The sequence below is a fragment of the Rhea americana genome, unplaced genomic scaffold, assembly GCF_003343005.1.
Source record: "Rhea americana isolate MKP2758 unplaced genomic scaffold, rheAme1 scaffold_23, whole genome shotgun sequence".
Classification (NCBI taxonomy): Eukaryota; Metazoa; Chordata; class Aves; order Rheiformes; family Rheidae; genus Rhea; species Rhea americana.
This window is the reverse complement of record NW_028186346.1, coordinates 5624729-5641113: the sequence shown is the minus strand read 5'-3', so window position 1 is coordinate 5641113 and position 16385 is coordinate 5624729. Positions and strand designations below refer to the sequence as shown.

The 16385-nt window shown below is 37.1% G+C and overlaps 1 protein-coding gene across 1 annotated transcript in view; it reads right to left on the bottom strand.

Annotated features, from left to right (window-relative positions):
* The window catches only part of UBAC2 (UBA domain containing 2), a 110987-nt gene that overhangs the window by 24144 nt on the left and 70458 nt on the right, over positions 1-16385 (bottom strand). Inside the window, exons 7-9 of the mRNA XM_085306030.1 lie at positions 13929-14052; positions 11388-11435; positions 1262-1507 (exon numbers count right to left, since the gene is read on the bottom strand). Of these exons, the coding sequence (XP_085162156.1) occupies positions 1262-1507; positions 11388-11435; positions 13929-14052 (418 nt within the window). The remainder of the gene's footprint in view (positions 1-1261; positions 1508-11387; positions 11436-13928; positions 14053-16385) is intronic.

The following is a 16385-nucleotide window of genomic DNA, read 5'->3' as shown; positions in this document are numbered from 1 at the left end:
TTTATCATTTACCATTCCAAACTTATTTACTACTTTTCCTAATTAAAAATACATTATAAAGACTTTCCTTCATAACTCGTCATCGGTTCCTGTTCCCATCTGAAGAAGCTTGGCTGCCCTCTTCACAGTAGCTTGTGGTCCAATGGACACTTTTAATTCATTTCCTATTACTCAGCTATATTCACAAACTAAATAATTTCCAATTCAKTTCTTATATTAAAATTGATTAATGCGCTAATGGAAATAAAGAAAAGCAAAATAAGACTTTTCCACGTGAGGAAGAATGTTACCATATTACAAGAAAAGAAATTAATGAAAACATAATTATTTTTGGATGGGAAACCAAGACGGACACTCTAGTTCTAGCTAAATCTTTATGTCATCACACCTCTTAATTCTGTTAATATATTAATGGCAACATAGCTACACCTACTTGCCCTGTGCTACCACAAGCACAACGAGAGAGTGCCTATCAATACAGAGCTACATTTCAGGGAGAGGAAACTCAATAAGGACCTCAGACTATTAAGCTGTAACTAAATTATGGGTAACCCTTCCTCAAGTAGAGCAATACACGGCCTATTTCGTCCCCCAGGTTTGACAGCGTAGTAACATGCACATTTACAATACAGGAGAAAAACGAACTGAGACACTGGCTGTCTTGTTTTACTGCCCCATGTGCAAAGTATGTGAACATTTGCACTAGCCAGCTTGACTAAAACAGAGAAAATAAAAAGGCTCTACCATTCTATTCAATAAGGAAATAAAATAAGAGCATTAAATGTAGCAAATAGAAAGTCCCTGTGGTTGACCTCTATAAGAAAGTTAGAGAATTGAATTTCTGCACTTTCTTAGAGAAACAGGACTTACTCAAAATACACCTCCACATAAATGAACTATACCAACACTCAAAACAATCAGGAGTGTTACGGCTTGCTAAGTTTCAACAATGGCTCTTACTAAAGACTACTGGGAGGCAATCACGTTAGCTTTCAATCTCAATTTTGGTGAAAGAATGCCAGAAGTATTGATGTTCTTAAAAGTTTTGCTGACAATCTGCTCGTGCCTTGTGAAGCAATTTTATCCTACAATGCTATACAGACAYCTAAACAGTCACCAGCAATACATTAGTCTATGAAAGATCAACTGAGAAAAATAAAGAAACATGTATTTTTGAGAAACAGGAACCACAAATTATACAAACCAAATGTTTATTTTTTCACATTACTTAATACAATCCTTCCAGAACATATATCAATACCTGCTGTTGCCTTTGCCGTTGCATCTGTGCAACCTGAGACATCATGATTTGACGATCCAGTAATTCCATCCTCTGCTGTCTCTGGATGTCCACCGTTGCTCCCATTCCCACTCGAATTTCATTTGTTGGTTCCGCAGATGAGAAGATTGGTTCAAGAGTCCAAGAAAATATCTTCGCTACCCAGCTGGGTACACAAAGAATTTGATGAACTTTTAATATACTACTATTGTAGCAAATCCCAGAAATCTAAAAAAGAAAATTAAATTWAAAAAAAAAGCCCAAACCTTAAGTATACCAAACATACTTTTTATTTGGCTAGCAGATATCAGTTGTTCTTTCTGTTTTTCAAAGCACTTTATTTTAGTGTATTTACCCAGTGTTCTAAGTCAAGAATTGAAGAAACAACAGGGGATTTCTTTACCTCTAACTTCCCCAAAACTACTGACTTGCTTTTTAAAATCTGCGTACTGCATTGCCTGCGATACAGAAAGTTGCTTGAGGCTTTTTGTTTGGTTTGGGTTCAAATCCTGAAAAAAGTAACTGTTTGCATAGCAGGCCAAAATTCAAATGACATGAGAGGTCATAAGGTTGCTCTTGTAAATGCTGAAGCACTATAAACATTTCTTAACAAAAAGTAATCCCTTTAGGTCTCCCCCTGCCCCAAGTCTCACCGTTGAGTAAAAAAAACAAAATAAAAATAAGAGCATACATTGATTATTCCAAAAGGATTCCATCTACATTCTTGGGGGTGGGGGAATAGTTTATCAAAATCACAGTATTTTTTAAAAAACACTGAATATTTAAGCTATTTATTTATTTATTTAAGGATATTTATCTCACTGACATTTATATGAACATACAGTACACACAGCTGCGTATACAAAAGTAGATGGTATAACATTCTTTGGGTGGAGGATATTTTTCAGATTATTTAAAAGGTTGTGAGATAATGAGACTTCCAGCAAAAACATATTAGAGGTCTGCTTAGACAAACTGATTTTTATTTTACTTTCATCTTTAGTGATTGCTCTCAGGATTGTATAAAACAACAAACAGAGGCTACAATTCCAAAACGAGAAAGAATAGGCTTAAAACAACCTTCAACYGTTTTATCATTTTGTGCTATGATGAAGTAGGTAAATGGGATGCCACCATCCCTGACACCATAGTGAAGGCTGCCTTTAACGGAAATTGTCTRTATTCAAAGAAAGGTCATGATTTTACTCCAAGGATGACAGGGTGCTGGAAAAGCGGCTTCTTCATCATTTCAGAAATCCTTAATTCTAGTGAAACTGAGAGGACTGTAAGCCCGTGACCAAAATCTGCCCATATCAACTGCAGACTAGGGTAGAACTATAAAGAATAAGTACATGAAACAATATTCCTATCACTTCTGTGAYGCATGTGTCTTTGGTATGCAGGACTATAGGTCTCTACCTTAGCAAAAAGGTATCTCAGACGCTAACTACCTGGTCCCAAGACAGTGATTCTGCTTATTTAAACATAGGCTCCTCACTCAAGAAAACCTAGATTCTATGGCTGCTGAGAAAGTCACTTTTATGGGAGCGAGAAATACTGACCCTAGTTACAAATATTACATGTGTATTTAATCCAGTGATTCTTCAGATGCAAAACGCACAAGCAGCACCGACCTACAAATTAGCCCCTCCTCCTCCTACCCCATACCATCAGGCTACAGAGGAAGGCTCCTTGTTTGATCTCAGGAATGATGCGGACCTCGTGCTGCAGCTGCTCAGCTCCAACAAGGCAGGCAAAGGTAGAGGAGAGAAAGAGTGCTCCCACCTGAAATATTTYGTCCAATATCTTATACTAGCATTCTCTCATCTCATTCAAGCGCCTTTCACAGCTAATGATTTGTGCCCCTGTTATCACCCACAGTCTTTGTTCAAGTCTAATGTTTTCAAAKCACCCTAGAACTTGACCAAGTTCAGAAGTCACAAGAACAAAACAAAGCAGGTGGTGATAGGAAAATCTACATCTCACTGAACGTATGACAAATCTTGACACGTGCCTGAACACATTAACCACAAGCAGGATCATTCTCATATCAACTTAAGATACATAATAGAGCAAGAAGATACCAGCAGCATGCCTTTGTCAGTAMTATCGGACTTATTTGTCTCAGTAGGGAAAGTGTACTGAAAATACCACTAACACCTGCATCAGCAAAAACATTCTCAGATTTTTCTTACTAGAGGCAGCTAGTCATTTGACATTATTTAGTCAAAAGAAAAGCCTTAATGGGACATAGTTCATGGAAACCGCTGATAGACAAAATGGTCAAGCCTTTGCTCTGAGGATGAGACTCACACACATGGCTCCTACCTCTCGCTTCCGAGCTTTGCTGAGCTCATTTAAGTATCGTGCCTGGTCTACAACCAACACAACCAGATGCAGACAGCTGCTATCACTCCCCGTGCTGCTCCTCAGTATCAGACTAACACCCTGGCCCCTCCCTGCCCTGCTGTAGATGGAAACCTATTACATAACCTGTGGAGTTATATACTTGCAGAGAAGAAAGTCAAGAAATCATGAGAAAATCTGAAACAAAAAGCACCTGGCGAAAGAACAAGACAAAACCGGTATGGTGCTTGCGGGAGAAAGGCACACCTACATATTGCTGCCAAGAAACTTACTGTAGAGTAATAATTGCATAGAGCAACCAGGCGAGACTGCAATTATTCAAAATTATAAATAGATGGAAGGACTGACTCAGCTGTGAAAAGCATTAGCAAAATATACACTGTCTAAATTCATCTGGTTACCTCCACATTTGATAGGACTTCAGTGTCACTCTGTGTCTTCCCTCTCCTTGATTTACTACTGCACTAGTAAGTGTAAATCGGAAGCATCGGAAACTTTAAAACTTTTGCTCAGTTTTCACAAATTTTCAAGAAGTTTCCTCTAATGAGGAAGAGATACTCATTTGCATATTTCCAATAAACTCAGAATGGAGACATAAGTAGTTAGATTAGGTCTTGTGATTCAGCCTGGTTTAGTGTCATACACCCATTATAATGTCAAGTATTTCCAGAGAGCTTCCTCTTTAGTCGGTTCACATGCAGAACTTGATATATATCATTTTAAAAAGCAAGCCCTGACAAAGTGTAAAGTTACTTTCAAAGCCATTTTTGTTAGAGATGTGTAGTGAATTTCCAGTTTTTAAGGTCCAAAATACTAAGATCATTTACTCAATGAAGATAAAAATGATCTCATTATACCCCAACTGAACAATGTACATCAGGTTAAAGGGTTAATCTCTCCAAAGCTATGAGCATCCAGGGTTTTTTAAACTGCTAGAAGTCACTGTGGAAAGGCACTGCAGTTAAATTCACAGTTAGAATTGAGAATTTTTGGCTGCCAATACAAAATGTATCTAGGTCATGTTATAACAGTCACACCATCATAACCTACAATCTCAGTGATCATATCTTTAGGGTCTGATCAAGCAAATGCTGAGCAGAGGAAATGGAGTATATTGTAAATTGTTTAGCAAGTATGCTGTAAATTGTTTAGCACACCACAGAAAAAATTACACTTACTGTTTTTTCAGTTTCTTAGCATCACATGTTACTACTAATCCTTTATATGAAATTTCCTGACCTCCTCCCACCCTGTAAGAAAGGCTAACTTCCCCTTTCCCTCATGTCCCTCCAAAGTTGTATGCTTTTTTGAAAAAGGAAGTAGCTGTAGATTCTCTTTTTCATTAGGTAAACCAAACATGGAAGCTCTCCAGTATGTTACATGACAAAGACACATATGCTCCACTATTAATTAAAATATTTCAAATCATCATACCTGACTAACATTAAAAAGAACATAAACAAAGAAACRGTATCCAAATTGGTGTAGGAAATTATGTTGAAAAACATTCTGCTTATGGTAAGTGAAGAAATAGACTGACAATTAAATGTCAGCAAAATCTCAAATTTTTGTTTTAAATAATTCAAATATATTCATCACTTATTCAAGATTTATTATTTTCAGATATCAATAAATCAGAAGCAAATAATGGTATTGAGCTGAAAGGACATTTTTACACTTGTCTAATGTGTCCATAAGATGTTCCTAGTTCTTTTTACATAACTAGAATCAAAATGAGGTACTAAAGCTTGTCTCAAGATTCTGTATTTATCTTGTTTAGAGAAATGTATCACTTACCAAACAAAGAGAAGGTATGCCAAAATCACCCAACAAATAAAACTGCTACGCATGTATTCAACTTGTAGTTACAATTTGCAATATAATTGTAACACAGCAAAATATTTTGCTTTGGTTTTCTTTGGAGAAATAGCTGCTAAGAGTATAAATTTTTGTAAAAGTTAGACTGAAAGAAAAATAAAATTCTAATAATAACAAATCAATTCTCTTCAATTTCCTTCCCAGTTGACAGAAGTCATGAATTTCCCAGATATATTGAAACATCTTTCTTCCAAGTCCATCAGTGCTATCTTTATTTGTCAAGTGCAACCATTATCAGATCTCAGTCATTTGTATATTTGCAGGCATGAGTGTACCGCTATTTCAGAAGAGTACATCTATTCTTAACTTATGGACTTACGGAACATCCTATGGACTTAATGACAGATTCTCCCAGGTTTCTGCTAGAGCTCTATAGGTGATCATCATCATATTCTTGACAAAACTTYTTTACATAAACAAAAAATGACTAGATTTATCTGCCCTAATGGCAGATACATTTGCAATTTAAAAGTCTACCTATAACCTAGTAGTTTAAGGCTGTTTTTGTAGTGAAGAGAGAGAAACAGATACTGCTAAGGTGCGATTCATCTCACCCATAGGCAGATGTCTCCAAACTATACACACAACTGAACTACTCTCACAGATTCCCCCTGTAATCAAYGAAGAAGTAGCTGCTTTAGCTGCTTCGAGGCCGCAATTCATCTCATCCTAAGTTATGGTAAAGTTGTTGTAGTTGTGATAGTGTAAAAGCACAGGTTAGGAAAGGTTCACAGTTAGAAGCAATACCTTTTACTACATCAACTAGTGTAACTGACACAGTAGACCAGATTTTGGGTGCACAAACTGTTCCTCAGATCTGAGACAGAAACAACAAACTTGAAAGGGAAGTACAAATTGGAAACAAAAATTAATTTTTCTACAAGATCTAAAAAGTCATGGATATAACACAGATGATATTTTACAACACATGATAATCTTCTCCCCTCCTTTCCCACCAATTTCTCTTTATTCTCAAAATGAGAAATACTTCTATCCAGCCCTACACTAACATCTATGACCTCACTTTCACACTAACATCCCCTGCATGCCAAAGACATTAACTACTTTTTTTCCTCATCTGCTTTACCTGATGCAGCAGTAAGCGTTGTCAGCTAGAGGTTTGCACGTAGTTGCCTAGACATGAGTGAGGTGCCCAAGCTCCCATTATAAAGGAAATTAAGTCAACATAGTCAGTGTGACATAGAGTGTTATCTCAGAGTAAGCCACCTACAGCCACGCAACCCAATATTGACTATAGCTGACACGCAGACACCCAACATTAGTTTTGGGTGGGATTCAGCAGACCTGTTAGCTTAGGTATGGATTTCTGTGCCTGACTTAAAATTAGGATAGACAAACAATGTTTCTTTATCACTCCCTAATCTGTGTTATCCTATTGCTTTTCCATTTCGTATTTCAGGCTATGCACTTCACAACCTATGTGCTGAGCTTCCTGAACTGCCTTATCATATGTTCTCTGTGCACAATACACCAGCTACACATAAAATGCTCTCATTTAGGAAAATACTTAAGCACATGCAGGATCTTTGATAAGACAATAGTCTCACTGGTATCAGCAAGACTACTGAGACACATACTATAAGCAATGTCACATATTCAGGAATCACAAGTCAAGCACTAAAAAGTCTCAAGCAAGATTGTTTTAAAATCATAAGATTAAAAAAAAAAAAAAAAAAAAAAAAAAGTTTCCTTAATGATTTCTAGCCCTTTGGGAAATTCCTTGTATTTTCAATTAGTAGCTTGCACAAGGATTAAAAGCGTATTTTTCAACTACGAAATCTGGCATTCCCAAACAATCTCTTGACTCCTTAACTTTAAGGAACACTGACAATAAAAACAAACAGCAATAACAACAACAACAAAATAAAAACAGAAGAGCTGGTAAGACTTCCTGCATCTTTCCAAACTTTCCTGAAACACAGAAGTGGTGATCCATATAATCCAAAAAGGACCTTGGAATATTGGTGCATATTTGAATACTGGGTCTTCAAATACTATCCTGGCTGGCAATTTTCATCCATGTCATTTATACAGTAAAACATTTTGCTGCAGCTTTTAGAACATAATCCATAGCAAGGTGCAACATGACCTTGCTGTAGAATMGAGGCCCCCACAGCACTTCGTTACATCAGTGGGTGCGTACAGAGGGCCTTTGCTGAGAGGCAAAACATGACCCATGCAAGGGCTGCAGTGTGCTGCTTGGACTTGATCTAGTCATCCCAACTCATGCAGCTCGCAAACGAAGCACAGCTCTGTGCAGAGGAAGCTGGTCCATCTCTAGAGCAATAACTGTGCGTTGCACAGAATTTCTTGATAGTGTGGTCCATGACACCACATAGACAGCTCCAAGTGAAATTCTGGCCAACTGCATCTAAGAACACGCTCCCCACCTTAGCTGAACAGCCAATGGTAATTCCAAGTCCAATTAGATTTGACAATTTAAGAAACAGTAGCTCAAATGCAAATTGTAATTAATGACAAGACACAAAACAGGAAACTTCTAATCTACATCCTCTAATTCACTTAAAAATTTTTAGATAGTTTAGAATTTAGTTTAGAATTTCTTACAAAGATTATGTTTCTTGATACTGAAAATGATTAAAATACATTGTTTTGCAACTATGTAGTTGCGGGTTCGATCCCTGTACAGGCCACTCGTTTGAAGGCTGGACTAGATGATCTCCAGAGGTCCYTTCAAACCTTGCTGATTCTATGATCATCCACATTTCTACAAAATTAAAGCATATTTTCTTCTGCTAACCATAAGACTCCATATAAGATTATTTCCAGTTTAAGAGGTACTTTAAGGACAATCTCCTCCTTTTCCTCAATTTTTAAAGTCAAAAATGCCCTGTGAAGTAATCTGTTATCAGATATTCGGATGAAAAACTCAGAATGAAAAAACAGCATTGGAAGTCTTTTCAGAGTGCTATTAATGTTATCTCAAATGCATTAGATTTTATTTTACACAATAATGATATTCAGAATAGTAACATGTATCATTTAATTAAATTTAATACTTTGGTAAGTTTTGCCTTCAGCATAGCTCTTCATAAAACAAAATTTAAAAGAATACATTAAAAATGCAATTTCATTTATGGTAAACTGTTAGCTTTTATTTACCTTACATGTCAGTTCAAATATTGCTTGGCTACAGATCACCAAAAAGAACAGCTAACACACAGATTTCATTTTTTTTTGATTATTCAAGCTTAATCATATTTGATGCTCTTTTATGTCACCAAAGCAGTACCAAAACTAGATACGAATTATCTGATTCACCATGTATAATTATACAATTACAAAGAATTCAAGGAAGATCATACTCTGACATACTGACATACTTTGATATTGACTGAAGATCTATGTAAGACTAAATGTGAAACACTTGGAGGATGAAAAAGGACATGTGCAGGATATGAATGTGGAGGTGACTGTATACTACATTATCAGATGCTGCCAAAGATTCTGTTTAAGAAAACTGGCCAGCATTTTATGGTAATATTAGGTATGCAGAAGAGACTATATTTTACGTGTGAATACTGTACAGTGGAGTAATAAAAATGCACCTGAAATCTCTTCAAAAAATTTTAAACAAACAATTCAATACAGATTGTTCACATAAGAAAATGTGCAAAAGAAGGAGAAGAGCAATAAAATTAATGATCTCTGTGTCTGTCTAGTTATTAATTACATAATTTTACTGCTAAGTCAAGAAGTTAAAAAGATGAATGTTCAGCTTAAACATTGTGCTCCCCAGACCACTCACATCTTGCCCCAAAAAGGCCAATCTGTCATGGGCTGGAATGTCTGCAGAGAAAGACATCTCAGCTGAATGAATAATGAACAGAAAGAATAAAGTTTTTAGCAAACAGAACTGAAAACAATTCAAAGTACACTGAGTATTTAACAACTGGTATCTGTATGTCCATGCAGAACCAAGCTAGCAAACTAAAAATCAGGAATAAGAACTACCTAAGTTAAACTAAACTCAAACTCAAACTAAACTACTCAAACTAAACACTCGAACTAAAAGCACTCAAAACTAAACACTCAAAACCCAGAACTGAAATTAACACTAAGCACTCAACATTACCTTAACTTTCTATCTGAACTTCAAGCCTCTAAGTTTACGCTCTTACGCACTGACAAAGATGTTTTCCAGCATCTGAAGTATAAATGTCTAACTTTTCACACAACCTGGGAAAAGCAAATTACTATGTAGCACAGAAACACTTTGAAAGGCTGTTCTACTTGGCTTAAGGAAATCTACAAAGCAAATAGTCTTAGAAACTTTAGCATTTGTAAGGTTAAAACAATTTACACTTCCTAAGGTTAGAAGTGAACTCCACAGAAATTGAAGACAGTCCACAGGTGCCTCAGGGTATTTCAAATTTTGAACTTTTTGCAATGCAAGTCAACTTACAAACAAACAAACAGTATTGGATAAAAATCAAGAATCTTCAACACTATTATCACAGAAATGGAAGAGGGCCTGAAAGACATTTTTCCCCCTATGATATATAGCTCTAACACTATAGATAACTGAAACCTCGACATATGATCTGTGTGATGATAACACAATGTGAATACGTGGAGGGAACTGCATGTCCCAGTGGATATATTTCTTCTGCTGGAGCCAACCTGAGTGCTAAAGAGGGGGTTGAAACGCCTTTCCTTTTCCTTCTACCGAACACCTGTTCAAAAGGAAGGGCTATTTAAAGAGCTAGAAGAGTAGCAGGAAGGGTAGAGTGTTTGGAGGAAGTCACAGATCCTTAGTCAGGCTCAGAGGCCTGGGCTAATCTCCAGGATAGAGAAAGTCCAGTTTGTTAGTTACATTGCTTTCATCTATACTCATGGTGAGACCAGATTGCTGAGCAGACTTCACTATTTGCTGCTCTGTCATTTCTGCTGGCTACTCTGCTAGCTCACACAATACTTTGGAGCAGTCAACGGAACTGATAAGAAACTGAACTACTGAATTATAGCAGCAATATAGCGGGTGTCCATAGTCATTTCACTGAGTTTATCTAAGGTAGAATTAGTAGGTTCTAACAGCAAGGACACAATTTAAGTTCCTCATAAGACTGCACAAATTAATAATGAGCTGCTTTGGAAGGGGCAGCACTTTCACCGTTTGAAAAGTAGAGACAATTCTAGTGCAGGAAATCACAGCTAGAGCTCCTAATTTCTAAACATACAAAAAAAATTAAAAACAGCTCATCAGCATCTAATAATCTGGAAGATTCAGTACTTCAAATGCCTTAGCGCTAAGAACATAGTTGAAAAAGAAAAAGACAGACCACACCAATTTTATCTGACTGAGGTGAAGAAAGAGATTTCACACTCTTATTGTTGTTAGCATAGTGTGAAAGGGTTGCTCTACAAACATTGGAGGAGAACAGCTAAACAAGAAATCCTCATAAAGCAGCTAAAACCTGCTTTCTGAAATAAAAGCTTAAGGCTTACTGAAAACAAATGAAAATAAACAACAGGTAAAGAAAGTATACAAACACACTCTATTGAAATTGGTATTTCTACCATTTCCTCATTATTCTCACTTATAGTTGAGGGCCTAAAGCTACGTTCACAGCAGCAGCATAGTTTTAGGGAGACAGACAGCACTGGCAACCTGCAAACATTAGCCAACCTTTTTGCTGTCTGTCATTTTATCACCTGCCAGCACTTCACACTTTCAACAATTAAAGACAAAAATTTCTACATATTGTTACAAGAAACATTAYTCAGTAGTTCTTGTTCTTTTTTGAGTCCTAACGTAATGCATTGTATATATAACAGAGTGGTTTAAGCATCACATGATTTTTAAAGCAGTAAGACTTACCAATCCACTTAAGGCTAAAATCCAGATGTAGGAACCAGAGGTTAAGAGCTAGAAGATAAGAGTAATGATTTAAATTTTAATTTAACATAATGGTTGCTGTCTGCTTTACTATGTTGTAATATTATACAGGGTTTGTATTTATCATGACAATGGGAAAAGTTAGACATTTATTTCTGCGAAAATTCAGTTTAACATTAACAAAGAGATATTCCAGAAGTAGCAGAGATGGAAAAAACACAGGAATCTAACAATTGTTCTTTTCCTACAGAACAATACATTTTATTTTCATATAGCATACTAAGTATAACAGGATGTCAGTTATAGGCTGCACTGAAAAACAAGTCTGAAAGACAGACTGAAGCAAAGGAAATGACTCAGTAGCAACAGGAGAAGAGTTCCAAGCAGGGGAGGGCAGTGCAAGTGAAATTCTTACATAGGCAGCCATGGGGAGACCAAAAATGAATGTCAAAATTAAAGATAAAAAATTCTCACTCAGTGGAATATTTGTGGATACAAAATCACAGAAATAGATAGAGCAAATTTTCAAAAAGTCTAAATAACCAAGAGAGGGGCCCATCACTTCTAGTATAGTATATGGGATTAATCACCTGGAGAAGGTTACCATCAACTGGAGAAACAGGCTGAAAATTACACTGATAGCTGGTTACGGTTACTACAAAAGTAGTTCTGCAACATGCAGACTGAGTCATGAAAATATTTTCTCTAGACTTTGACTGCACAAAGAGTGGCTTGAGATAAGGGCAGAGTTTACAAATGAAGAGAAGGCAGACGTGTTTCCCTCAACCTCTGTGACGGCAACAACTGTTCCGTATAAACCAGGGAAAGACATAGTGATTAGTAACAGTAGTGATCTCTATCTGAAGTGTTAAATGACAGAAAGCAAAAGGAAAGGGATACAATGGAGCAGAGCTCCGACAATATCACTATTTTAACAGAGAACACTGGACTAATAGTGGTTGTGATGGGTTCGGGGAGAGAAAATACAATTTCTGAAAGATCAGAAAAAGATGATGCGAGAGCAGAAATCAAAGGAATCCAAACACTAACTAGCGGAATGGATGAATGAAATGTTCAAGTGAGCGTGCGTCAATATTCTGAAACTGACCATTCATTCTAAAATATACTCCACTACACTTCACATACTCATGGGGCTTTCCGTTAGTTTTAGAGCTATTTTTGAGTCCCTGGAACATATAAAAATGAGTACAATTTCTCCTAAGTTTGCAAGTCTTCTGTTTCATAATTCACCTTGTGACACAACTGTCCACTCATTTCTAGGCTTTTTTTTTTTTTAAACAAGTACTGTGTTTCTGTATCAAGCACCTATGTTTTTCCATTTATTTTTAACATAACACTACTTGATATTGCTGTGCTCTACATAACACCTCACCTACATAACACCTTGAGGATCACCTCGAGGGAGGTGATCCTGCCCCTATACTCAGCCCTCGTGAGGCCTCATCTCAAATCCTGTGTCCAGTTCTGGGCTCCCCAGTACAACACAGACATGGAGCTACTGGAGAGAGTCCAGTGTAGGGCTACGAAGACGATCAGMGGGCTGGAGCACCTGCCCTGTGAGGAACGGCTGTGAGAGCTGGGCCTCTTCAGCCTGGGGAAGAGAAGACTGAGAGGGGATCTTATCAATGTGTACAAATACCTGAAGGCAGGGGGTCAAGGGGACGGGGACGAACTCTTTTCAGTAGTGCCATGCAACAGGACTAGAGGCAAYGGGCACCAATTGAAGCACAGGATGTTCCACCAGAACTTGAGTGGGAATTTCTTGACTGTGAGAGTGACAGAGCACTGGCACAGGTTGCCCAGAGAGGTTGTGGAGTCTCCTTTCTGGAGATATTAAAGACCCACTTGGACGCGATGCTGTCTAACATGCTCTAGGTGACCCCGTTTGAGCAGGGAGGTTGGACTAGATGATCTCCAGAGGTCTCTTCCAACATTACCAATTCTGTAAATACTATTTTATATCATCTGTCACATGGTAACGCTTTGTATTATAATATAACAACACTAATTTACATAGAGGTGCAATCCAGTCAAATCTTTGATAATTTTATTTACTGACAGTCTTACCACAGAAAAGTACTGTACGCTATTAGATTCATTTGAACTCTAAATGACAAAGGGAAAATAAACAAAACCAACAAAACAAGAGCAAATTAAAAAGATGAAAGAGATGCATGCCTCAGCATTAGGCCCCACTGTTTTCATCTGCTTTATTTCACTGAACCAAAATAAAAGACATTGAAGAATTCCCATGTTATTTTTTTCCATGCAAGACAATTGAGGCAGAAGACAATGGAATAATAGATATTTTGCCCATCACTTCAGCATGTAGAAATGCATAGCAGAAGTACATGTCTTTCAATATTTTAGTTGACAGGACAGACCCTAGTGAAACATATATATTACTCACAGGGGTGGAAGCATCAAAATCCGTATAAGAACATAGAGTGATTCAATTGTTAACAATTCAATAAAAGATGAACAAGCAAGTATATACCATACCTGTAAACCCAGTATATAGACCAGAGTCTTGTTTGTGATAGAAAAGTGGCCTAATACTTGTGTCACCTGCACTCTTGGAATGGAGCAGTAAAACGGTACRAACAAAGCAAATACAGGACCCAAGCTGCAAAAAGAAAGATATAGATGGTTAATAAGAATATTGGCAATAATAATGTAAAACATATWAAATAATTAATTCTATGTATATAACAAAGTGTAATATAACCTTGCAAACAAAGGTCTTCCCTGGGAATTGAAAATTAGGTAATTATGTTCAATATAATATATTCCAGAGCAAAATAACCAGATATGATTATTTGGCAATTATCTTTGCAAGGAAGAAATAGGTGACAAAAAGYATGTTATTTGCCAATGTTCAGGGTGGAGACAGCACAGAAGGCAACATTTTTATTCCAACAGTAGACTGTTTCTATAAAACACAGCATCCAAAAAAGAATAGCAGTAGTCATCTGTAACAGAACAAAACCTCTTTGACCCAAAGAGATAAAAGGATTATACATACTCCAAAAGATGAGGAAATCTCTGAGCACATTATGAAGTTATTCATCTAAGCTTAAGGTATTGCAAGGTTGACAACACACTGTATTATCACCACTTATCAGAAGACTGAACACAGACAGTTTGACTTAATGTCCCTTTGCCAGCGACTTCCATAGCCCTACAAATTACTAACACTCTTTAGGATTCTCACCTTAATCACAGCACAAAGTGCTTACTAAGTTTCTAAATGCTCTCCAGGGTTGGTTTCACAAAATTTAAGACTCAAGCACCTTTTACAATGACCAGATCATCCAGATAGAAATTAYGAGCATGAACTAGTGCATGCACATCCCCAAATACAATGCCTGTGTTCTTTATGATAAAGCATTTCAGTTTCTAGGAAACTACCACTGTAGAATCAGTGCCAAAGGCATGAATATGGCAGATTCTGTAAGAAAAATACTTCCTAGAATAGAAAGGAAGATTAACAAAAAAAATGGTCACTTCCGATAAAGGAAAATGCCTTTAGATTCTAATTCAGGGTCCAGCACATCTATAAGCAAGACACACTATCAGCTGCTTCACACTACAGAGAGCAGTCCTTTCCCCAGCTCAGCAAAAGCTTAGCCCTTCGCGGTACTTCAACATCTCTCGTCAGCCCAAAATACTGTTTTCACAGCTTTGCCAATGAACCGTTTTGCGCAACTAAGTCACTGCCGGGAGGGGGGAAAAAGAAGAAAGGGTTGGCTGAATCCTCCCCCTTCGTTTAAGCAGTTAGYGTAACGTGGTCAATACTGGCGGAGCAGACAAGGGAGTCCAGACACGAGGTGCTGGGCTGGCAGAGCTATGACGGTGATAACTTCCAAACAACAAGCTGCAGCTAACAGCCAGGGGGAGGTTACCCACAAAACGCACACCTACCCCCGCACTGGTTGTTCTGTGCTGCCTTGTGTCTGATAGAAACTGGATACTCTAAAGGATAATTTTACTATACTGTTTACCAACTTACCTGCTTCAAGGCCTACAATTTTTACAGCCCTTTACATGCATAGGATCTTGTTACGCTCAGTGCGAATTGTACAAATGGCACAAACCAGGGCCTACATAACTTGGAACGTGCACTCAAGAACACATTTCCATCGAGGAGGTTCTACTGCATGTAGTAATATTATGTGAAGGGATGGGCTGAATATTTAAACTTTCGTTTCCTGAATAACYGCCAAATACAATACTCATAACTGTGAAAAAAATGATGATTAAATACACAGCTCAAATATTATTTTTACTCATTTAATGGGCAGTGGCTTAAGACTATTTCATTACCACTGGTTTGTCATATTTGAAGCTCCGTTGYTGAAAACCTCCGCCTCTGAGGACTTAAGTGAAGTTTAATTAAAGGAGATCGAAACATTTTTAGTATCATCTGTTTAGCAAACTGTCAGATGCATGTGAATGCACAGAGATGTTAACTCTACAGTTACTCAAAATGTATTTTCAGTTTTGCATATAATCTCTTTTACATAAACAGATTACATCGCCTATACACACACAACTAATTTTTCACATAAATTCAGATTATTTGAGTTGCAGGAGTACAYAGACAGACCTACAAAAGTAGTACATATAAAACAATTATTTATCAGAATTACTTCTCTTGCAGCCAAACAACATTCAAGAAAGCAGATCAGTTTTATAAGTGAGGAGAGAGGAAAAACAAAGAAAAAGATCTTTTCCTCTCTTAGAAAAGTCATTTTATGTTTTCTGTTTATGGAATGTAATTCTTTCTACTCTTATCAAATGGCTTCAGAGAATACCAAAAATTGTAGCATGCTTTTCAGGTTTTACTCCTTCTGTGATAAAACAGTGACTCAAACAAAGCGATTTTACATGCGAGAGTGCACTCACTCATAAAATGGGAAATTACAAAAAGGAATTTCCCATGACTATAACTTTAAA